At 42.5% G+C, this 23,670-nt stretch overlaps 1 protein-coding gene, 1 long non-coding RNA gene, 1 other non-coding gene and 1 pseudogene across 3 annotated transcripts; 1 reads left to right on the top strand and 3 right to left on the bottom strand.

Annotated features, from left to right (window-relative positions):
- Window positions 1-1,288: 1,288 nt before the first annotated feature.
- LOC112443891 (uncharacterized) lies at window positions 1,289-1,385 on the bottom strand (annotated as a pseudogene).
- A 1,973-nt stretch (window positions 1,386-3,358) lies between these two features.
- On the bottom strand, window positions 3,359-3,464 carry TRNAL-CAA (transfer RNA leucine (anticodon CAA)). The gene is made up of 2 exons: window positions 3,427-3,464; window positions 3,359-3,404 (listed from the first exon to the last, which is right to left on the bottom strand). It is a non-coding gene; the product is annotated as a tRNA-Leu (tRNA).
- Window positions 3,465-3,550: 86 nt separating this feature from the next.
- Window positions 3,551-7,891, top strand: LOC100847345 (uncharacterized). The gene is made up of 3 exons (XR_001494894.3): window positions 3,551-3,650; window positions 3,812-4,053; window positions 6,730-7,891. It is a non-coding gene; the product is annotated as an uncharacterized lncRNA (long non-coding RNA).
- A 1,585-nt stretch (window positions 7,892-9,476) lies between these two features.
- Window positions 9,477-23,365, bottom strand: TRIM27 (tripartite motif containing 27). The gene is given in 8 exon segments (NM_001075799.1): window positions 9,477-10,301; window positions 11,935-11,961; window positions 13,655-13,687; window positions 13,807-13,922; window positions 15,761-15,783; window positions 19,558-19,788; window positions 21,581-21,676; window positions 22,864-23,365. Coding segments are annotated over 8 exon segments (1,542 nt in total). The 5' UTR covers window positions 23,284-23,365; the 3' UTR covers window positions 9,477-9,705.
- Between the last annotated feature and the right edge of the window lie 305 nt (window positions 23,366-23,670).

The following is a 23,670-nucleotide window of genomic DNA, read 5'->3' as shown; positions in this document are numbered from 1 at the left end:
TCTGTCAGCAATGTTTTGTAGATTTCAGTGTACAAGTCTCTCATTTCATTGGTTAAATCCATTCGTGGGTATTTTATTATGTGTTATTTATTTATTATGTATTATTTATTTATTATGTATTATTATAATGTGCTATTATAATTGAAGTTGCTTTCATAATTTTCTTTTCGGTTTGTTCATTGCTGATATAGAAACACAACTGATTTTGTATGTTGATCTTATACTCTGCAACTTTGCTGAATTCATCTATCAGTTGTAGTTTTCTTGTGATCATGTCATGATATTGCCATCTGTAAGTAGAGACAGTATTACTTCTATACTTTCCATTTGAATGACTTTGATTATTTTTCTTGTCTAATTGCTTGAGAATGATGTTAGCTGTAGTTTTTTCTATAAATGTTCTTTATCATATTGAAGAAGGGCATGATATTTTAAGTGGTGAAATACAGTTTGCTTCTCACCTCATGTTCCATGAAATGGAGATATCTGTAATAAAAATGTATGAAGTTGGGTTAAAATAGGAATACTGTCATTTCAAGTGCTACTTTTTTATATCATTTATAAGAAATTGAGGGATATTAGAGCTGATGAGTTAACTGACTTCTCTAGTAAATTTCATAGAGAAATCAGACTTGTACTATGGCTTTCCTAGGAACCCTCTGATGGTAGACCACACTCATCTCATTTACAGTCAGACCTCCATATCTGCAGGTTCTGCAGCCATGGATTATAACAACTCCATATCAAAAATATTCAGAAAAAATATTCCAGAAAGTTCCAAACAGGAAAACTTGAATTTACCATGCACCATCAACTATTTACATAGCATTTACGCTGTACTAAGTATTTAATCAAGAGATGATTTAAAAGTATAAAAGAGAATGTGTGTAGGCTATAAGCGAATAATTATGCCACTTTATATGAGACTCAAGTATCCACGGATTTGGCATCTGTTGGTGGTCCTGGAACACCATGGATACAAAGAAACAACTGTATATCCACTCATCAATAGGCCTGTGTTGTAGTGGTTATAGTTTGGTCACATTTGGACCTACTTTCTATATTGGGTATTCCACATTTTTTTTAAGTATCTTTTTTTATTTCAGCTGGAGTTATCCATAATTTAGTTGAATTTTTAACTTCACTTTAAAAATCTTAGACTTGCTTTATGCTAGTCAATATTGGTTAGGTCGATCATATGAAATCAGTTACTAGGATGAAGCTTATCATTCTAAGAATAGCTTAGTCAAACCTTCACTTATTGATACTTTAACTTTTAATTTCTTGTCAAATTATGGAATGCTTCACAAATTTGCGTGTCATCCTTGAGCAAGAGCCATGCGAATCATTTTCAACTTTAGTATGTGTGCTGCCAAGGCGAGCACCATTCTGCATTATTTATTCACATTTTAAAAGCCAAACAAGTCAGGCACTCATTCCCGATTACCTTGCAAACAATTTTTAGCTAGTATGCAATCATGTGTTTTCTAAACTTTTTGGATATACTTAACATCTTTTTCTGAAACAGAAAGCAGGGAATTATGAGAGTAATACAAACAACTCTTTTTACAAGGGAAGTCTCAGAGTAAATGAATACTTCCAATATTTCACCTATCTTCTGAGTTTCAAAGTTTTCAAATATCTACAGGCTTTAATTTCTAAATAAACCAGCTTTCTTTTCACCCACCTAGTCTCTTACATTTTGACTATTTCAGGATAAAAATCAATGATCAAACAAGTACAGTCATGAGTGGTCATAATGACAGAAATACATTACCATGCATATATGAATCTTCAATAGCTGTCATTAGTCTTGGAATCTGGGATATGTATATTCTTCTCCTGAGAGATAAGGAAATCCTGGAATATGGTGTTCCTGAGCAGAATCAGTCATTTGACTGGAATATAAGCAACATAAGGTATAAGTTTATTTTACGAGTTTAAAAAAATTAAATTTTAATTTTAATTCTATCCTATTCCATTTTATTTTTATACTTTTACTGCCATGGCTCCAGAACTGCATTCCTTGGTACATAAAAAGCACTCATGATATACTTGATGGAAGAATGGTGATTAAAAATACCCTAAATGTCTAGGGGGAAAAAAAGTGGATAAATGAAATAGACTATATCTATCCTGTGTACTTATTTGCAACATTTCATTCTAAGGAAAAAGATAGTGTTTACACGGAAAGAGCCCAAGATACATTAGGTTTTAAAAAAAAGTCAGAGAATGGTATACTTCCTATGACTTCATTTCTGTAAAAACAAAATATTTATATATTATATATACATGAATTCAGAGAAAATAGGAGTGTACAAAATATAATAAAATATTGTTGGTGGTTAGATTTGGAGGAGAAGAAAGGTGTAACTTTCATATTTTATTCAGGAGTTAAGACGGCACTCAGTTTTGACTAGGAAACAAAACAATAATTATTAGATGCCAGCGAGGGTGTGAATGTGCCTAATTTACAAAGGAAATGTTTGAGAACTAATTCATGACTTTTGAACACGGAGAGACCATGTTCAATATAAAATAAATAGATCTATATTAAAATCCATAAATTTATATATATTTATAGACCCATAAAATCCATAAATCTATATATCGTTAATTTCTTATAAATAATATAGATCCATAGATCTATATTAAAATCAATAAAAATCCAATCGATCTATATTAAACATCTATATAAAATATCTTTGCAGACAGCAGTGTGCAGTGGTAAAGAATCCTCCTGCCACTGTAGGAAACTCAAGTGACGCGGATTCCACCCCTGGGTGGGGAAGATCCCCTAGAATAACAACCCGCTCCAGTATTCTTGCCTGGAAAACACTATGGATACAAGGAGCCTGGAGGGCTGCAGTCCATGGGGTCCCAAAGAGCTGGACAGGACTGAACCACTGAGCACACACACGAGCACTAACGTGAGCCACAGGTGAGTGGGCTTGGCAGGGAGTGCTGCAGGAAGTATTCACGGCCGGGTCTCTGTCTGGGAAGAAGCGGAAGAGCAACCAGGAGAAACAGGCGGGGCACCGGTCCACGCCCACTTTCTTCTCCAATACCAAGGGAAAGGGAACTATCTGAGTTCCAAATCTCGCTATTTTAACATTTCCTCGCGCTGTCTCAGAAAAACCAACCTCTTGTACTCTCCCGTCGTTATTAATCCTTCGCCCCAAATCTCGTGACTTCCAAAAATATCGCGATGTTTCAGCTTTTACTATTTTTCGTTAGCAGTCCCTGTGAGAAATTTTTTAAAATCCGTTTTTAACACTATGTTGGTAAATTACATACGCATATTGCTCTTCTCAATATATTTTGTTTTAGAAATTAGAAGATGGGAAAAAAATGAATGTGTCAGAAGTGGGATTCGAACCCACGCCTCCATACGGAGACCAGAATCCCCAAGGTGGGGAAGCTTCGCTTGAGTCTGGCGCCTTAGACCACTCGGCCATCCTGACACCTCGTGAAAAACAGAAAGATTTTCCACTAAAATAGATCAGCGTCTGTGTGACGTATAGTCCAGGAAGAAGTTAACTTCCGGATCGAGACTAAAAGGCCACCCGTGGCTTGAAAAGGAAAACAGCTTATGTTTCTGGAGGGAAGGAAAGAAAGAACCGAACGACGTTTATAGCCCAAGTCGCTTGGTAGGTTTTCCAGCCTCTCATCTTTACCGAAACCTTGAGCGTGGTTTTTGCCCCAGGCTTATTTTTGAAGACAGTTTTTGAGGAACAATAAAAATCCAACAAAAGCCCCAGATATTATGGCATAGACCATTTTATTGTCTCTGATTCCTTTTCGTCCCCAGATGTGCCTTGCCACTGGAGAAGTGTTTGTTTGGGGCTCCGAAAGTGACGGCCGAGGAACAGCCTTGGAAAGTCCTGTAGGGCGACAACTCCCGCCGATGCAAGACTTGATGAGACCAGTTTCTACGCAAGAGCTTGACCTGTTCCAGGTCCGGAGAAACTCAGTGTGACACGCTTGCTTCCCGACCTTCCTGGTCACTCTCGGATATTCCTGATTGAAAGTCTCCGTGGCGTCCATTGCCAGGTAGTAGATAAAATGGCGATTTTTAAAAGGGATGGCGGGGTGAAAATAAGGGGAACGTGCCACACTTCCTGACTCAGACTTTTTCAGCTCTTTCTCAGCTTTGTGCAAAGTAATATGAGCTTTGAGTCTGGAAGGTCACATATTTTAATGAAACCTTGAAGGGCAAAGAGTAAGAAATTATTCTTCCAACTAGGCTGAAAGCGAAATATTTTCAGATGTCCGTAATTATTACCTTAAATTCTACAAGTGGAGTCACTAGATCTTTATCCAGTTTAATTTAACTTTATATTGGAGTATAGTTGATTTACAATGTTTTGTTAGTTTCAGGTGTACAACTCAGTGATTCAGTTACATGTATACATATATCCATTCTTAAAGTTTATCCAGTTTTAAAAGCTTTTAATACACACTGCCCACCTACCTCCCCAAATTCTGAAGCAATTTAGTCATGTCTCGGAGAAGGCAATGGCACTCCACTCCAGTACTGTTGCTTGGAAAATCCCATGGACGGAGGAGCCTGGTAGGCTGCAGTCCATTGGGTCGCTAGGAGTCGGACACGACTGAGCGACTTCCCTTTCACTTTCATGCATTGGAGAAGGAAATGGCAAGCCACTCCGGCGTTCTTGCCTGGAGAATCCCAGGGACGGGGGAGCCTGGTGGGCTTCGGTCTCTGGGGTCGCACAGTCGGACACGACTGAAGCGACTTAGCAGCAGCAGCAGCAGAATCATGTCTGACTCTTTGCGACCCCATGGACTGTAACCCGCCAGGTTCCTCTGTCCATGGTTTTTCAGGCAAGAATACTGAAAAGTGAAGTCTCAGTTGTAGACTCTAGCCTACCAGGCTTCTCCGTCCATGGGATTTCCCAGGCAAGAGGACTGGAGTGTGTTGCCAGTGGGCTGCAATTTCCTTCTCCAGAAGATCTTCTGGACCCAGGGACTGAACGCACATTACAGAAGATAACCCAAAGATGACCAACAGAATACTGTGATTAAACGGTTAACAACAAAACATTTTGCTGGGTGACACAGTTTTATTAGTGAGGTTCAATATTCATGTTTCAAGGATTTTTATATTCTTCTCTAAATTGCTTACCCAGCCTTTGAGGTGTTCATCCTTCCTTGAATTGTGAAACTCATTTTACGAAAAATAAACCCTTCTGATAGTCTTTATTTACTAAGAACCCAAGAAGAAATTTCTTTTACTAACAAGAATCCTATTAAGTCCCTTAAACACTACTTTCCATGTATAGAAACTATAGATATAAAACTCTAGTTTTATAGTGAGCTATAAATTTTACAAGGTTCTCATGTGAGTCTTTAAAAACCAAACTGTGGCCCACATTTAATGTGCTTATAATGTTACCATTGCTAACATTTACTTTTATTCCTGGTCATTTTTTAGTTCCATCTCTTTCTTCCTTTATTGGAATATTAAACTCCTGATATTTTGATTTTATGCTTTAAATGATTTGAAGTACTTTCTGGAATAGGTAAGGTATAATTAAATATGTAAACAATTTTACAATTTATTAACAATGCTTACTGTGCAACAGATCTTCCCAGAGGCCAGTGTACATTTTTTGAAAATACCTGAATGAAGGATTTTGAAAGGCCTCAAAATTTAAAAGGGTGGGGCTTACCTAGTGGTCAGTAGTTAAGACTCTGCTTCTACTGTGCAGGGCACAGGTTCCATCCCTGACAGGGGAACTAAGATCCCACATGCCTCGGGGCTCAACAACAACAAAAATTTTCAAGAGTGGAGGGGACTAAAAAAAGATGACTATGTTTGCTTATACCAATTTAAAGAATAGGATTTAATTTCCCACCTTGAAATTAATCTCTTCACTGTTTTATGTGGAAATGTACTTGGGGCAATACTGTTATATTTAAGTATTGTTTGCACAATGTAAAATCTAAGGTATTAATGCTTTATTAATATTCTAGCAAAGTCAGTTCACCTAGAATAATCTACACTGGTTTGACTGAACTTTCTCATTATTCTTTACAAAGACCTCTCAAAGAAATTACCGGGTTAAAGGAGGTGCAAGAGTGTAGTGATTTAATTGCATAATCAAGTCAAAATTTATTGCAGGGCCATGTTAGTTTGTACTAACCTCTCAACCTCAAGAAAAAGTGCCCTAAGGAAGAAATGCAGATCTAGGCTTTCCGTTTCTCCTGACCACCATGGTTGGCACTGAGGTCTCCTGAAAGCACAGTGTTTCACTTACCCACAAATGGTCTTTTGCCTCATCCCACTATTTCATGTTATTTTTTTCTCCTCTTAATTGACTTTATTAATTTTTCCAAGGACAGAGTTAGGTTCTCTTGTATTCTCAACAGTCAAGTTCATCTGGGGCACCTAACACTGTTTAACTTTTTTTTGAATGAATGAATTGTTGTCATGCATTTGTGAAGAAGCAACCCACAAATCATTGGTACACTAAGAATCTTTCTAGTTTTGCTGGGAGATGTGTGATTTCCATCCATACTTTGGTCACGATCACTGATGAAGATGTTAACAAATGGATCTATTTACTATATGCTAGCTCTTGCTCTTACTTTCTTAGTGCTTTTAAATGTTGCCTTTAAGGCAACTGTCATGTGCATTCTCTCATCTTGTCAACTGCGTATCCTAGATGGCAGTTTCCTTTCATTCTCTGAAACTTTCCCTTCTAGGCCTTGTCTGCTCTTGGGGAAGATGCTCTTCTGTACCCACCAGATCAGTATCAGAAAAAACAAGAGCAGCTGAAGACAAACACAATTTTCCTGAGGCAACAAAAAAACAAAAGAATGAGTGGTTGAAGTACCACTCAACTTCAAATGTAATATGTAATTAACTTCAAATGTTCTAAGGACCAGAGAGGAACCAAAAGAACTGGATCCCATGTTTGCATAAAGGGGTCCATATTGTGACCTGATGAATTCAAATGCTTACCTTCCTGCAGATCATTTGCAAAGTTCATTTAACTTCATTCAAAATGACAGGTTAAAATATGTTCTTTTTAATACCTCCAAACCCACCACCCATAAGAATCATAAGATAAACAGTACAAAACACATCAATTCACACCCTCCTTCTCTACCCTGTCCTACACGTGGCCCACTGGTAACCACAAACCTTTTGTCCATATCATAGAAAGGGTACTGTAAAGTACACAGTCTTTTTGAGACATTTTCCCATTCAGCATTGTTAGTAATATTCAGTCTTGTAGTATATCCCAGTTCAAATTGAAAGTAGCTTTGCTGAATCCAAAGAGGTTGCTTACAGCTGCTCCAGCTGCTGCTGTTAATAATAAAAATTCATTAAGATGCTGCTCCTATTAGCACTGAGTCTACTGGAGATAAAGCAGATCCAGTGTGAGACCTTTTGTTAGCCTGGAGACAGCTCCGTCAGTCAAGCAGCAAGGATCAGGGAATCTTTCCTAGGGGCACATTTTCTTGGGACTGGTACCAAGAAAGGTGCCCTCTTTATGGGCTCTTATTCTTCATCCATGTCCCAATGGACTATATTAAGTGAAACTGAAATGCCATTCTGACTGGGTCTCTTTACGCAGTTTTCCAGTTGCGAATTCTTGAATCTAGAATAGACAGACTTACTGTTAAAGGCAGGTATCCCAGGTCAACAGACTGGCATCCCAAGGCCTCAGTCTCTACCTTTCCATGCAGAAAAGCATAATCCATAGATATTGTGAGGCAGGATATGATGTACGTGGACATGTATTTCACCTCAGTCTGAATCCTGGCCCTGTTGCTTCATAACTGTACACCTTGGATAAATCACTACCCTCTCTATGCTTCAATTTTCTTGTGTAAAATAAAGGCAACAGTATCCACTTTATCTTGTAGGGTTGTTAAGAGCATTAAATAAGCCATTGTACACAAAGCACTTCATACTATGTGCTAAGCACTGCTCTATATCTGTGTAGTAGTATTTTATATACATAATAATATATATGTTAGCACATGTATTTATATCTATTGAGACTATTCAGCAAAAGCTAACCTAGCCTCATGGAAGCCCCTCTCTGTAGCTCCTGGTTATTTCTCTTAAAACCTTTGAATAAATACATGTATCAGGACATATCACCAATGCATGATCTTCAGCCATGAACTACAATGTTGGGTACAAGACTAAGACCACAAAATCTGTCGTCTTGAGGTCATGTCCAAAAGCAGAAAAGATCGAAAACCTCCTGGAAAAGAGCTGTCCTCTCAGCCTAGTTTTCCCCCTCAGAATGTGGTGACCTCCATGACCCTAAGGGCTTAGGCCGCTGCTTCTGAGGTGGGAAGCAAGCTCTGGGCGCTCTGATCTATACCAAGCATCGCTGCACACCCACTGTCAGTTATAATAAGGACTTGAGAGAACACTTTCCCAGAGAAGTGACAGGATTCGCCAATACAAAGCTATAGGCTGTGGCAGTCCAAAACTACTTTCTAAGCACCAGTAGAAAGTAGTGACATGGTACTGTTTTATCATCCAGTTGAAAGTAAAATATTGACCAGAATGAGATTCTCAACCCATAGAGGAAATCAACACCATTAACCATGCCTCCTCCTCCAATATCTATGAACCCAGTCCTACCAAGACCCAGAAAACAACAACAGTGTAAACAACATCCATACTCACTTTATTTTTAAACAGAGGAGCATGTACCCAAAGAAAGAGAAGACTAAGAACCATCATGGGGGCTTACGCTAGTGATCTGCCTTGACCTTCCGACCTCAGAATGCCTCGTGACCCAATGGCCATGGGGATGGAATAGCCCCTTGATGTACATACACTGGAAAGGTAAACTCCCCCTTCCCTCGAAATAGAAGGGAAAAATGGAGACAAGTCAATGAATCCCCTGGAATATTGCCCCAGAACCCTTCCAGGGATAGGGTATGACTGACCATCAGTCCACAAATGGAAGTGGGAGGGGAGGTAGGAACAATGAGTGGTGCTGAGCAGAAAATAATCCCGGATGATGTGCATCCAGGACCAGGATACACTTTTCATTAGAATGAAGGGAGCTGACAAAGCCCTCAAAAAGATAGAGGCAAAGAGCACATTGGTTAGAACATTATAGCCTAACAGAGGTGGGGCTATTTCCCACCATTACTGTAAAATAACTGTAATCAAAACACATACAGGCCTCTTTAATGGAGTTAATAAAACTACAGCAGATTGAGAATCAGGAGTAGAGGTACTAATCCCAAAGGAAAAACTGGGACAAAGGGATCCATGCTGACAGGACTTTATAGCCCAACTGTGGGTTCTCAGAAAGAAGCCCTGGTTCAGAAATGACAGCAAATACCCATGATCACTATATGGGGCTGAGCCCAGGTGAAAGTATCTTGAATGGCTCTCCTAACCCAAGATTATCCATATTCTTTATCCCCTCCAGTAATGTGTAAGACCAAGAAGTGTGGAACACTGGAGGTGGACATCTGGTTTTTATTTCTGGGCAATCTCAATAACTTATTACATCTCACAATTTTCGTGGGAAGGGAGGGGATGGCAGAGAACACAGACATCCTGTCTTGCACTGCAGGGCATGGAAAGTAGTAAGAACATCCAGCTGTGATGGGCAGGAAGTGGCAAGGCAACAAGATGCCTCATGCCTGGGGTGGGAGTACGGCCAGCAGCCCTTCTGGCCTGAGTTCACCTCCTCAAGGGGAGGTCTCCATGGAATGACCATGATTCCCAACATGGCCAGAAAACCCATCGATGCCACTCATGGGGCAGATGATCAGAGGAGCTGCGCTCTTCCCTCCAGAGTAACTCAGGCTGAAGTAGGGCCGGACAGGCCCACAGAAGGTAGCATGAGAGAAAGTAAAGGTGTGACACCTCTCTGTCACGTTGTAGAAAGAGACCTCGCCAGCATCATAGTCCAAGAAAATCCCCACCCGTTGGAGAGGGGTCCGCAGGGGGAGGGCAGTCATTGGGGAGGTGAGAGCCCAGTATTCTTTCCCATACCACAAGGACACTGCCCAGAATCCATTCTGGGGGGCCGAGGTTACCCCGCCTTTTCTGCACACTGAGTCTTCACAGACACCTATGGTCCACTTGGCTTTATCTCCCACCTCTACCTCCCAATAGTGTCTCCCAGCGATGAAGCATGGAGAGCCCAAGACACAGGGAAACAGATTGAACCGCTCAGGGTTGTCAGGCAGGTCCTGCTGGAGGTAACTGTACCGCACTTGCCGCAGGTTATCAGAGAGGATCAGGCTGGGGTAGGCCGTGTCTGGGTCCAGAGTCACATCCACTGCAGAGAAACACAGGGGCAGAGGAGGATTAGCCGAGCACCAGGACAGCCCACTCTGAACACCCAGCTTTTCTCCTATCCCTGAGAAGAGAGTAAGAGCTCTCCAGCAAAGACACATTCATTTTATACATTCAAGTCCACCCTGAAGCAGACATTCCCAAAATTACTGTTTGGCTTAGCTAGTTATCTCATTTAGCTAGGATATATTGGAAGTACTGAAATTTTTACCTCCACTTGCTTTTCCACATTTTAAACCACAATATCCGTTATAAGCTGAATTTAAGGTTTTCTTAAGTGTATGTCCAACCCCTTAATCCGAAAGCCTCAGGGGCCGGAACTTTACAGTATTTAGACAGACACGGTGTGGTGTAGCACTCTACAACCAACACTAACAGATCTGCTGTGAAACATACAGATATTCATATTATGTCAGATAAAGACACTAAATAGTGCCACATGCATCTGACAATCATGTGGTGGTTTCCAGTTTTAAAATCACTGACCTATTCTCTCACTTGTTCTTCATATCTTGTTCAGAAGAAAGATTCCCTAACATTATCTCTCTGAACCATAGTTCAGGTAGGCTGACTGTCTCCCACAAAAGGCTCATGACAACTGGTGGAGGTGACCAAGAACCTCAAGGCACGGTTCTTGGTTCAACAATCTGTTCACAACAGTTGCCCATTTATTCCCTCATGTCATGGGTAGACCTCATACCTCCAACCAGACATTTAACTCTAAGGGTAGGTCAGTGCCTTATGCTCTTTGGTTCCCTCTACTGTACCCAGTGCAATATTAGGAAATGCAAGACATAAGCAACATATTCAATCTTGAAAGAATTAAATATGGATCACAACCAGGGGACATTAATGACAGAAGACCTGCTGTTTGTAGAGTCTCTCTGTTCATGATAAAGAAGGAAATGGCAACTTGTTCCAGTATTCTTGCCTGGAGAATCCCATGGATGGAAGAGCCCAGCGAGCCCCAGTCCATGGGGTTGCAAAGAGTTGGACACGACTGAGCAACTAACACACATGTTGTTTGTCCATGAAGAAGATCCCATGAAACAGAAGGTGGTCAAGTGAATACAAACCTCAGATGAGCTTGAGATCATAGATTTAGCCACTCTGTGAACCTCAGGTGAAGGTGATTGTCAAGGGGAGGGAGAGTTTCAGCTCTAGATCTGAGCCATAGAGAAGGGATGATGGCAGATTTTTCCTAGACTTTCCCTAGCTCTCAGAATAAGAGGCAAGTTCAATCTTTTTGGAAGGATGCTTTTTGTAAACCACACACTGCCCAAGGCTGGGTGGGCACAGCAGTGGACCAGTGTACTAGCAGTGGCAGTGCGCTAATTTTTGGAAACCACAGTTTCAACTCTATAATCCTTCCTAGCACCTGAATTCAATTTCCTCATATTTCAAAGGTCCATGTTTTCAGATCTGAGGCATTTGAGGAAGCAAATATTACAAACACATAGAAATAACAAATTTTTGTGATTGTTATAATTTTTTAAAAAATAAATGTAACCTAAAGAATTCAAATTAAGGCACTTTCCAAAATCATTCACAATAGTAGTTAGGTTGATAAGGATTTTTACTCCTTTTTCCAAATGGTTTTGTCTCCTATCACCCACCTGAGTATAACTGGGCCTCTCTCAATTCTGAAAAAAACAAAAGAGAAAAGAAGTTATGGAAGTTATCTGCGATTTGTAGAAAGTACCCAACAGAAGGAGCTTTAGGAGTCATCATAAAGCAATGGTTTCCATTAGAACCCCTGCTGTCAGTCCTGCATTCATTTCTTCATACAGCATTAAGATTCCATCTTCCAGCCAAGAGCTCAAAGGGAAGAGGGGTTGGGAACTTTGAGCATAAAGATAACACAAGCTCGGCACTGGAAGCATATGGGGTCAAACTGAGGCAAGATTAAGGATTCCACTCCTCAGTGGGTCAGCTGGCTCTGCAGGGAGAGACATGGTTCTAAGTCCACATCATACATAACTCTTGGATTCATAAGCTACCTGTTCTAGGGGATGTGTGGTTCAAGTGACACCCACTACCAAGCTGGGGCAAACTACACCATTTACAGTTGACAAAGCATTTTCACAGGTATGTTCTCAATGGGCTACTTAAGTGCAGGAGAAGAGCAGGAAAAATAAAGGAGAGTCAGATCAAGGAATGTCGTGTCTGAGCTAACCACTTTTGGTATTAAGTGTTGTTGTCCCTGTTCTGCTTGTGAGCATTCCCTAAATCCATGTTGCCAGATGTGAAAAACGTATGTATCTGAAAAGATGCCATACAAATAAAGTTTTATATAGAAAATTATAAAAATTATGGGGACTTGTAATTTATAGTAAAGATGAAAAGTGATTAAGTACATATAAGGGTTTCAGATTATATCAAGCTGCCTAGGAATTTCAGCATTTTGGGCTGAAAACAGCCATATGGGCTAAGGCTTCCCTGATGGCTCAGTGGTAAAGAATCCACCAGGAGTGCAGGAGCCGCAGGTTCAGTCCCTGGGTGGGGAAGATCCCCTGGAGGAGGGCATAGCAACCCACTCTTGCCCTGAGAACCCCAGGGACAGAGAGGCCTGGCAGGCAACAGTCCACTGGATCACAAAGAGTTGGATATGACTGAAGTGACTTAGCATGCACGCATATGTGTTATATGCTTATAAGTTACCATGAGCAGAAAATGTTATATTTGAAGAGTGCCCTTTTAATACCTAGAATACTTTGTTTAATAAATATACATGAAGGCTCCATTCTAGAACGCTTCAGAAATTGTAAGTAAACCTAATCCTTACAGCCTTGTAAGGTAAGAGCTATTATCTTCCTCATTTTACAAATGAGGAAAATACAGTGTAGAATGCTTATCAGGTGGCAGAGGTGGGCCCAGGACCCAGGCAGCCAGACTCCTGAATCCCTGTTCCTACCCAGGTTCCTGCCCTCGAGGTGTTGCCTCAACCAGTGATGCTCAATTCTTCCTCCTCCCGGTCAGTACGAGTGCCCACATGCAGCAGAAACTCGATAAATTATAACTATAAATACTAGCTAAAATGGAATATAGCTAGAATAGTTTCTCTTAATTCTCTTTCTCAATTAAAAATAATTTTTAAATAACCAAATTAATTCTGCATTAATTGTTGGATTGTATATTTTCCTCTTCCATTAATGTAGATTGAGAAATGAGTGTATTTAGTTAAAAGACTTCAAATTGGAAAAAATTAACAAAGCCAAAAGAAAGATGTGAAATATTAGGGGAAGCCAGCCATTTCCCATTTCCCATACTCTGGTGCAGATGTTTATCTTTCCAGGAAACTTTAACATCAAAAGTCCATTAAGTAGATAAATTTACCTTGGATTTTCTCCATATCTGACTGCATTTTTTCTATGGGGAGAAAAGAAGATATTCAGTTTGCATTCCATTATCTAGCTGGAAAACACTTCCTCTCAGGCAATACAGTTATTCAGAGCAAAAACCCTCAGAGATCCCTCTTCTCACATTACCTGTGAACTGCTTCAGACTCTCAGTCAAGAACAGACACTTCTGAGCAAAAATGTGGATTTTCTCTTGCAGGTCTGGAGGTGTGATCCAGGGTTCCGGAATCCTGATTCTTTCAGCCCTACGTTTAAAAAAATCCATAGTGAATCCCCCACTCCCACCCAAACTTCTTTCAGGGTCTAGGACAAAGCCTGGGCTAAACTGGCCAGTCAGTGGGTTGGTGGACACTCTAATAGGAGCCAGTAGAGCCCTTTTCCTATTCTCTTCCTAGACTGTGATCCTCTGGACCAGAATAGGGGAGTCATCTTACCTTCATATTCTCCCACAGCATTAGCTTCTGGCTTTTCAAATGGCATATGCCCTCAGAAAGATTCACTGAATTAAACTGAATATAAGCCTGACCTTGCCAGAAAGCACTAGATTCCATGATCAAGTCCTTGATATTCATGGCAGGCAATGACCCATAACCCTCAGGTTCCCAAATATGGAAAGAATGACATTTTCAGACAGACGGGTACTCTCTGGACAATATCCAGTTACCCACCTCCCCCTCAAAGGGTCTCTGGCAAACACTGACTGCTAATTACACACCCAATATCCCTTCTCTCACCTTCCAAATTTTACTGGGTTCATGCCTGCCTAGTCTGAATGTGACTAACCTCTGGCCAATGAGAGCTAACAAGTATCTTGCACTAATTTGAGAAGTCTGCTTAAAAAGGAATGGAATGTGACTTATCTCTTTCCTACTGGTTAGCATTCTAGGAAGTTTCTTGGGCTGTAAGAATGAGGAGCATAGCTTATGTATGGCAGAAGAGTAAATGGAGAGAAACCTGAGAGTCTGATGATAATCACTGGAGCCACCAAACCAGCCCTGGGCTAGCTATCTGCACATTTCTTTAATGGTGGCAGAATGTTTTAGTTATGTTTAAGTCAAGTCAAAGATTAAGTCAAAACTTTTTCAGAGTCAAACCCGAACTTAACATTCAAAGATGCTAGAACCTAAAGGATCTATCTCTGTGTTAGTTCAGAACTAGACTGACACCAAAAAGTAAAAGCAGCAAGTGAGGGCAGTATTTGTTAGGGCCAGTTGGCAGGGACTAGTACCAGTTCTAGCTCAGTACCATCCCATCTCAGCAGCCCTCAAAAAGCTCAGCTCTATCAATAATTCTATTCACAAGGCCCTTCCAGCCCATCTCCTCCTCCAATGCTCTCTCACAATCAAGCTGCACTTCCTCTGAAGGGTTTTCACCCTTCAGGGTTTTACTTAGCTTCAATGTTCAGTTTCCTCAAAGTCAGGCTTTACCCCAGTAGGCATTCCTACAACAAACATTATATTCCCCAAGGTCTATCCCATCTGTCCTTGCCATCTAACACTGAAAACAATTTAATTGTGGCTTCTTGCCCATTCTGGGCTTTTCCCGCTTGGTCATGTTCCAACTTCCAGGTAGCTCTTCCTCACTGTCCATCTGATGATACAGTAGAGAAATAATAAAAACAAGAGCCAGAATCCAGGTAACTCATGACTCATTTCTGAGCTGGTCACACTTTTCTTAGCCTGTATTTTCTCCATTACAGAAAAAAGAGAACCAGAAACAAAGACAGAGATAACAAAAGAGAAAGGATTCTGAAACAAAAACTATAAAATACCCTTGCACTTTGCCCGAGGCCCTGTGCCTCCACCCTCTCCACAGACGTGTCCTCATAGACTACCAGCACCTTCTCAAGTGGGCCCCCACTTCACTCCTCACCCTCAGTATTTGTCAATAATTCCTTAGTTTTACTGAGAAGAGCTGCAGTCCATCTAGTTCTTTGCACACTAGTGACTCAGTTCGGGGACAGACAGGATATGTGTCAAATTTGGTAAGATGTCCTCAGGCTCTGGGCTCCTTCCAGAGTTTCTAAGTATGAGGGAAAGTCTACTTAGGCTTGATTTAGCACTGGGGAAAGAGAAAACTGTACCTGCTCAATGTGTCCCCGATGTCCTACAAGAGAAAGGAAAATGAAAACCATGAGAAATCATTTATAATGTCAGTTTTCTCTCATAGATGTTTGTTAGAACTGAGCTACAGGCTGGCCCTCCTGGGCAAAACCAGGGAGACAAGGAGCACACACTGTGTAAAACCTGGGCAGAGGAAACTGGGATACACACTATTTGTTATTCCAGCACCTTCCTGCATTCCCATCCTGCACGCTGGTCAAAGATCTCAAGATTTCAAATCTACTAACTCAAGCATCTCACTCTTGGACCACAACTGCCTACCTGCCTGCCCAGCTTGCTTTCTTTGACCTATTATTGTGTGTGTGTGTGCGCTAAGTTGCTTCAGTCGTGTCTGACTCTTTGTGACCCTATGGAGTGTACCCTGCCAGGCTCCCCTATCCATGGAATTCTCCAGGCAAGAGTAGTGAAGTGGGTTGCCATTTCCTCCTCCAGGGGATGTTCCCAACCCAGGGATTGAACCCATGTCTCCTGCACAGGCAGGCTGATTCTTTACCGCTGAGCTACCAGGGAAGACCCCGATATTGCCTTAATACAGGCTAATTATTTTTAAAATATCTCTCCACTTGGGTTTCCCAGGTATTGCCCCATGATTAAATTCAAGCTTACATTATGTCTCCTTCTAAATACTTGATATTTACTTTCTTTATTGGTGGTATGTTATAGCTACTATTTTTCCTTTTGTAATTAAAAAGTAATCTCAAATGACATTTTGAAATTAACATTCCAGCCCTTATCGAACTCCCTCTCAGATTTAGCATCTGTAGATAATTATTGTCTAAATTACCTTTCACTATGATAGCTGCCAAATGATCATTTTCTTGCCTCAAAATTCCTTGTACATTACTTAGTCGACAGTCTACTGGAAGGAAGAATTTTCCCTTATTTATTATTAGTATGGACCCATCAATTCCTACTTTATTCAATGGGTTATAACTCATCACTATTCTTAATTATTTCGGTGCTCAAAAAATCTGAGACTTGGTCAGAGAATCTGTCACTTTTTTCCTATCTCTTCTCATCCCATTCTCCCCATTATTATCTGGTTTATCATTCCAGTGTTTCCCTTGCAAATACCTGCAGATACATGTATTTTCTAATTATCTCTTCTTTCTTACACAAAAAGCATAATCTATATTTTGCACTTTGATTTTTTTCACTTCCCAATACATTATAGAAACTCCTCTGTATCAGTTATACCATAGGTATCTTCCTTTTTCTTTTTTTATAGTTGCGTAACATTCCTCTGTGTGTGTGTTCATACGTTAAAATACAGTTAGACAACAGTGGCCATCTTGCCCTGTTCCTGACCTTAGTGCGAATGCTCTCGTTCTCCACATTAAGATTCAGTTTACTTTTCAAATGACTTCTACCATGACCACTCTCCCCCGTGGAGTCCACAACTTGCCCTCTTCTTTCTCTACTTTTCTTTATCATCTAGTTTTGATTTCATGGTCCATGTGTTCAGAAATATTCTCACAAATACCTTAAAAAAATAAGCAAACCCATGGTTGCCACTGGGTAGAAAGGGATGAGGAGTGACTGTTTAATGGGTATGAGGTCTCCTTCTGAGATGATGAATGTGTTCTGGAACTATACAGCTGTGATGGTTGCATAACATTAAGTTTACTAAATGTACCAAGTTGTACACTTTGAAATGGTTAAAATGGTTAATTTATGTTATGTATTTTTTATCATAATCAAAAAGCCAGAACAGGGGGAGTTCCCTGACCGGTTCAGTGGTTAGGATTTTGTGCTTTCACTGCCATGTACCCAGGATCAATCCCTGGTCAAGGAACTAAGATCCTATAAATAGTGTGGCCAAGGCCAAAAACAAAAAAAACCTCTCACATCTTGCAAAGCCCTAATCCTGGATGAACCCAACTACCAGCTTTCCCTAGGCCTGGAACCAGAACAGTCACAATCATAGAATGCAAAGCCGGGACGGGAAAAAGTCACACAACTGGACAAATTCTGATATAAACTGACGTTCACTGACCAAGTAACTCAATTACGTCTTGCAAACCAATTTGCTTTCCCATACTCTGAAACAGTAATTTCAGAACTTTCCCACAATCCTCAAACTCATTTTCTCTAACCCCTGCTCAATGGCAGCAGAAGAGGATAGAAGCCCAGACGTTTTTGCTACCAATCCTCACAACCTGCTGCCATCTACCTGTCCCCACCCTCCTTTCTTCTTATACAACAGAGGATACTTCAAAGCTAAGTCCCTTCTACATGCTTCAGTACCCTTCCTTCTGCCTTCTCAGAAACAGTGCATCAGAGATGAGTTCACCCTTAGAGCTTCAGTAAATTTTCTTCACCTGAATCTTTACAACAGATGCTCCTCTCCACATTTTTTTTTCCCACATTTTTTAAAAAGATATGTTTAACTGGTTTCTTTAAGCATCCTCTCCCCATAAAGCCCCACAATTCGACCTCATCTCCAAGTATTTTCTTTATGTCTCTTTCATAGCCTTATTTATTGAAATAGTCATTTACTCTCACATCTTCCATTCACTCTGTCACTACAACTTCTCCTCATGTGGCTCCTGCCCAGACTGCTCCACTCGGGCAGCTCTATACAAAGTTTATCAAGGATGCTCATGTTTTTAAACCAAATGGATCTCAGCCTTCATATTATTTCACCTCAACTGCATTAGACTCTGTTGTCCACTCCCTCCTTCCAGAAACATTCTTCCTCCCTGATCACATATTGCCTCTCTGGTAAACTGTTTCCCCTGCAAGCTCTTCCTTCTCTCTCTAGCTATTAAATAATGGTGTTCATTAAAGCTCAAGATTAAGCCTTCTCTTTTTAATCTGAAGTAGGAGTTGGTGAACTTTTTCTAAGAAAAAGGCCATACAGTCTCTGGCACAACTACTCAACTCTGGTGCTACAGATAATACAAAACAAATAAATGGGCGTGGCTATGTTCTAATAAAAATGTATGGACAATGAAGCTTGAATTGTATGCAATTTCACATATCACAAAATAACAAACGTTCTTCTGATTTTTCTTCCCCAACTATTCAAAACTAAAAAACACAATGAGCTCGCAGGACACAAGTGGTGGGCCATAGTTTCTTGACCCTAAACCCATCAGCCTCTTTTTAATGGCAACACTGATGATACTTGTTTGTTCACTTCTTTATCATATGATCTCGACATCAGAATTTAAATTTCAGGAGAGCTTATTTATTCACTTAATTCCACTGCTTGACCCAGAACAGAAAATTCATATGCACTGAATGAACAAACAACAAACAATCAGCTCATTTCCTGTGGTCTTGCTGGGCTGGGTCTACTGCAGCTTTATCACCCATACAACCAAGATTAAATCCCAAGACTGCTTGGGCTGACCACTTCTTGTGGTACTTGTTATTTTGTGGTTGTCATAGTGCGCACATACATGTTACAATTATAGGATACTGGGATGAGGATAATCTTTAAATGACATGTGGGCCAAATTCCTCATTACATGAGTAACTGAGTTCACTGAGGCCCAGAGAGGTCAAGAGCCTTGCCTGTGATCAGACCTCTTATCAGTGCAGGACAGGCTTGAGCAGGACAGGTCTTCCTTTTGACCTTTCCACGACACGGTGCAACTGACTGACCCAAGTTGGGCCAACCAGGGCTTCTATTGTACATTTCCCTTCCAACATGCCCTTGCTACAATCAGAGTTTCAACAAGGGAGTAGGGGGCCCTGGATACTGCTTGGCAGAGCAGGAGCTGTCTTGGCAGGGGGCTTTCAGTCTTACCTGCAGGAGCTCCCTGGTGGGTTGCTGCTGCTTCTCTTCCAGCTGGGCAATCAGGTTGCTGAGGTGGGAGATGTTGCAAGAGAACTGAGTGATGGCACCATTGATACTGTTGTAGATGGCCAAGTCTAGCTCCTCAAGACGGGCCAAAAGGCGATACTCATGCTCCTTCAAGGAGTGATACAGCTGCTCAAACTCCCAAACAATCTTCTCCCTCTCCATCTGGGTCAGGCTCTGTGTAGACCACAGGGAAGGGCAGTGAAGAGAGGAAAGGCTGCTTCTAGAGCCCTTCACATTTCTCCCCTGTCTATCTACCCTAAGACCTCATTATTTCATCCCAGTATACTAAAACAGGCATCTTGTTCACTCACTTATTCTTTTCCAGTCTTTATCGACTGGATATACAATGGCAGAGAACTGAATTACTCCAGTGATAATCAAGGCAGTCTGAAAAAAAAAAAAAAAAAAAGCCACAGTCTCTGCTCTCAAGGAACTCAGTCAAGTGAGAGTCAGGTTCATGTGATACATGTCATCATGGCTAGATAAGCAAAAGTAGGGTGACAGCATTCAGTAGAAGTTGATATAGTTCCCAGAAGCAGTGTTCACAAAGAGTCTTGAAGGATGACTAGAAGTTCACTTTATGGTCAAAGAACGGGAGATCTTTCCAGGCAGAAGAAATGCCATGGGCCAAAGAATGGAAAGGCAAATGATGGGGTCTGGCTGGAGCACATGAGTGCTTGTGAAGATGGCAGATAAAGTAAGAGATGAGAAGCCTGGAAGGACTTCACTGCAAGTGGGAACCACGAAAGGCTGTCAGAGAAGTCACACGATCAGATGGGTGCCCTGTGGAGGATGGTTTGGAACATACAAGCAAAACTTCTACAACAATGCTCACATAATAACCTTGATTAGTTTCCTTAAACCTTTCACATGTAATCCATTCCCTCAATCTGGCCTTCTGTCTCACTGGCTTTGAGCATAATTCTCTACTGGCACAGTTTGTTTGCCAAAGGTTGTCTGTCCTTCCTTCACTTGTCCCAACTGAGGGACTCCACAAAAGCTTATTTCGGAATAAAGGGTCAGCAAACTCCCGTGTTTACTCCCTTGGAGTAAAATTTTATTGGGAAACAGATCCACTCATGTAAATGGTGTCTTTAGCTGCTTTTGAGCTACGACAAGGGAGCTGACTGGTTGTGATAGAGATAGGGGCCACAAAGCCAAAAATATTTACTCTCTAGTCCTTGACAGGGAGAAGGCAATGGCACCCCACTCCAGTACTCTTGCCTGGAAAATTCCATGGACGGAGGAGCCTGGTAGGCTGCAGTCCATGGGGTCACGAAGAGTCGGACACTTACTGAGCGACTTCACTTTCACTTTTCACTTTCATGCATTGGAGAAGGAAATGGCAACCCACTCCAGTGTTCTTGCCTGGAGAATCCCAGGGCTGCCATCTGTGGGGTTGCACAGAGTCGGACACGACTGAAGCAACTTAGCAGCAGCAGCAGCAGTCCTTACAGAAAGGTAAGGGACTATTTTTTCCAGAACAACCACCCTCTCCCCCAAATATCCTTACCACAAAGGCCTTGGGAAACTAGGAGAAGGGAACAAAGAGAAAAGTTCAGAATAGAATCATTGCCAAGAAAAAGAACATTCCAGCAAGAAGCAACAGTCAAGTTTATGGAAAGCCACTGTCAGCATCTGTCTGTAGAACAATACAAAAGGCCACTAACCAACGCCCAAGAATTTCACCTGGATCAACCCTGGTCTGCACAAAGCTAGCAGATTAAACTTTTGCTAGGTCAGATCTCCAGGGGTTTTAAATTTGACTATTTCATCCTTTTCCCCCCAAATGTGGGAGCCCCTTGGTTCTCCAGGTGAATTCCCAACTGCCATGTAAGGTTGTTCCACCCGTACCTATTAAGTTCTGGGTGATCTGACTGCACAAGGTTAAGGGAAGTTTACAAATCTTACAATATAAAAGAGTGACCAACAGAACTGATTATCTGTGAATTCCCAGGAACCTCACCAAGAGTTCAGCTCGCGCCTGCTCTCCCTGTGCCCTTCGCCTCTTCTTTAAGTCTTTCACTCTTTTTAGGTGGTCCAGCTGGTTCTGGATTTGCTCCTGAAAAAGCAAAAACAGGTGTACAGTTCAAGATAAGGCAGGCCTTAGCACCAGTGTGACTCTTCTGCTTATCACCTGTGCAACCCACATTCATGATGCCAAGTTCTTGGTGACAGCCTGTCCTTGGATCACACTGCCATCACCGTGGCACCACATCTCTCCTTTGGTAGTTTGTATCTTTAAGTTTGTATCTTAAATGGTGGGTCACCTACCTGCCTTTGGAAGGATACCACATGGCTTAGTCGAAAGGTGAATGGACTGGAAGGCTTTAGTTGTCGAGCTTTCAGGGACGGGTAGGGAGAGAAAAGGACTTAACTTCTCCTATTTTCCCCTGGTGTGACATGAGCCAACACCACCTTCTCAACCTACTAGAGTATTCAGTGTGAGTAAAATCGTAATTTTGAAAGCACCATAAATGTTCAGTGAATAACGTTGCATGAATGTACTCACATTTACACATGTACATAATTGTGTGCATGTTCTTGCAGTCCTCAAACACAGATTATGTGCACGCCTTGAATGTTGTCTTACAACTGTTTTATATTTAATACTTTATTCCCATGTTATTGTTGAGCTGTGCCTATCTGTTGGTTCACAAGGGGATCCACACAGCATTTTATTTCACTCAGTCTTCATAAGTCTTATCTCCTATGAGTCTCACAATGGTTAAATGATTTAGGCAGTAAGGAACTTGTTCTTTTCCGGGAGGTTCTAGAAGAGGACGGAGCACAGGGAAGTGCTGGGGGAAAGGAGAGGTGATGGGTATCTATTTGATGTGAATACAGCCAGGCAACGTCCGACTGTGTTTTGTCTGAGATCATCTAGGAGCCAACAGGAATGCGAGCGTCTCTGAAGCTTGTCGCTGCGTACGTGGTTTTACAGTTATCTTATATACAGTCAAGAGGGGTCTCCATGGGCCGTCACGTATAATGTGCCCGTGAGAGGGTAAACACAGAGGCACATAACGCAATGAGGGTGGGGAGACTTCTGGCTTAATCAACAGCTACAGGTTTTCCTCCCAAATCTCAGTGCCCAGGCTCTGGAGCGGACAGAGGAAATGACGGCTGTGAACCACACGTCCGGCTCAGCCATTTTCTAGGCGGAAAAAAGGAAGCCCCTTTGGCTCTCTCCTCCCTTTGTCCGACTCGCGCTCCGGCCCCTCCCCGGCCCGCGCGCCCGGCCCTCACCTTGAAGCCCTCCACCGCCTCCTCGAGCGGCAGCACGCTGTGGCCGCGGTGCTCGCGGGAGCGGTCGCACACCACGCAGATGGGCATCTGGTCCTCCTCGCAGTACAGCTTCAGGGGCTCGCGGTGTTTCTCGCACACGCCCATCTCGCCTCCGGGCCCCGACGGCCGCTCGGTGCGCAACTGCTTCACCAGCTGGGTCACGTTGGCCAGGTGCCGGTTGGGCCGCATGTGCCGCTGCGGGAAGGTCTCCCGGCACTGCGGGCACGACACATTGGTCTCCGCCGCGCCCCAGCAGCGGGCGAGGCAGGCGCAACAGATGTTGTGGCCGCAGTCGAGCATCATGGGCTCCACAAAGTACTGCAGGCACACGGGGCAAGTTGTCTCCTGCTGTAAGCACTCGGCCACGCTCCCGGAGGCCATGGCGCGGGCCCGCGGGGGCGAAGGGGCATGGGCCCCGGTGCCCAGCCCAGCGCGGAGCCCAACTCGACTGCGCTCCCTCCTGTCCGCTGTTTCTGGGCGGTGCGGAAAGGCCAGCCGGGCTGACGGAGGGCGACGCCTCCCGGGCCGATCCCAGACGCGCCCGCGCGCTGGAACCGCGGGGTGGCCGGGCCTCTCCCTGAGCCGCTGCGCCCGGCGGAGGGAGTATGGGGGTACCGCGGCCCCACCGAGCCCAGCGACTATGCGAAGGGACAGCAAGATCGCCGCCGATCGGACTCCCGGAGCCTGGCGCTCAAAACACGCAGGACAACGTGGCCGCGTCGGAGCGGATCCCAGCGGCCGCGCAGGCCCCACCCCTGCGCGAGCGGA

Source organism: Bos taurus, chromosome 23 (assembly GCF_002263795.3).
Source record: "Bos taurus isolate L1 Dominette 01449 registration number 42190680 breed Hereford chromosome 23, ARS-UCD2.0, whole genome shotgun sequence".
Lineage (NCBI taxonomy): Eukaryota > Metazoa > Chordata > Mammalia > Artiodactyla > Bovidae > Bos > Bos taurus.
Note: the sequence above shows the minus strand (reverse complement) of the source record. Positions and strands in the feature narration are given on the sequence as shown.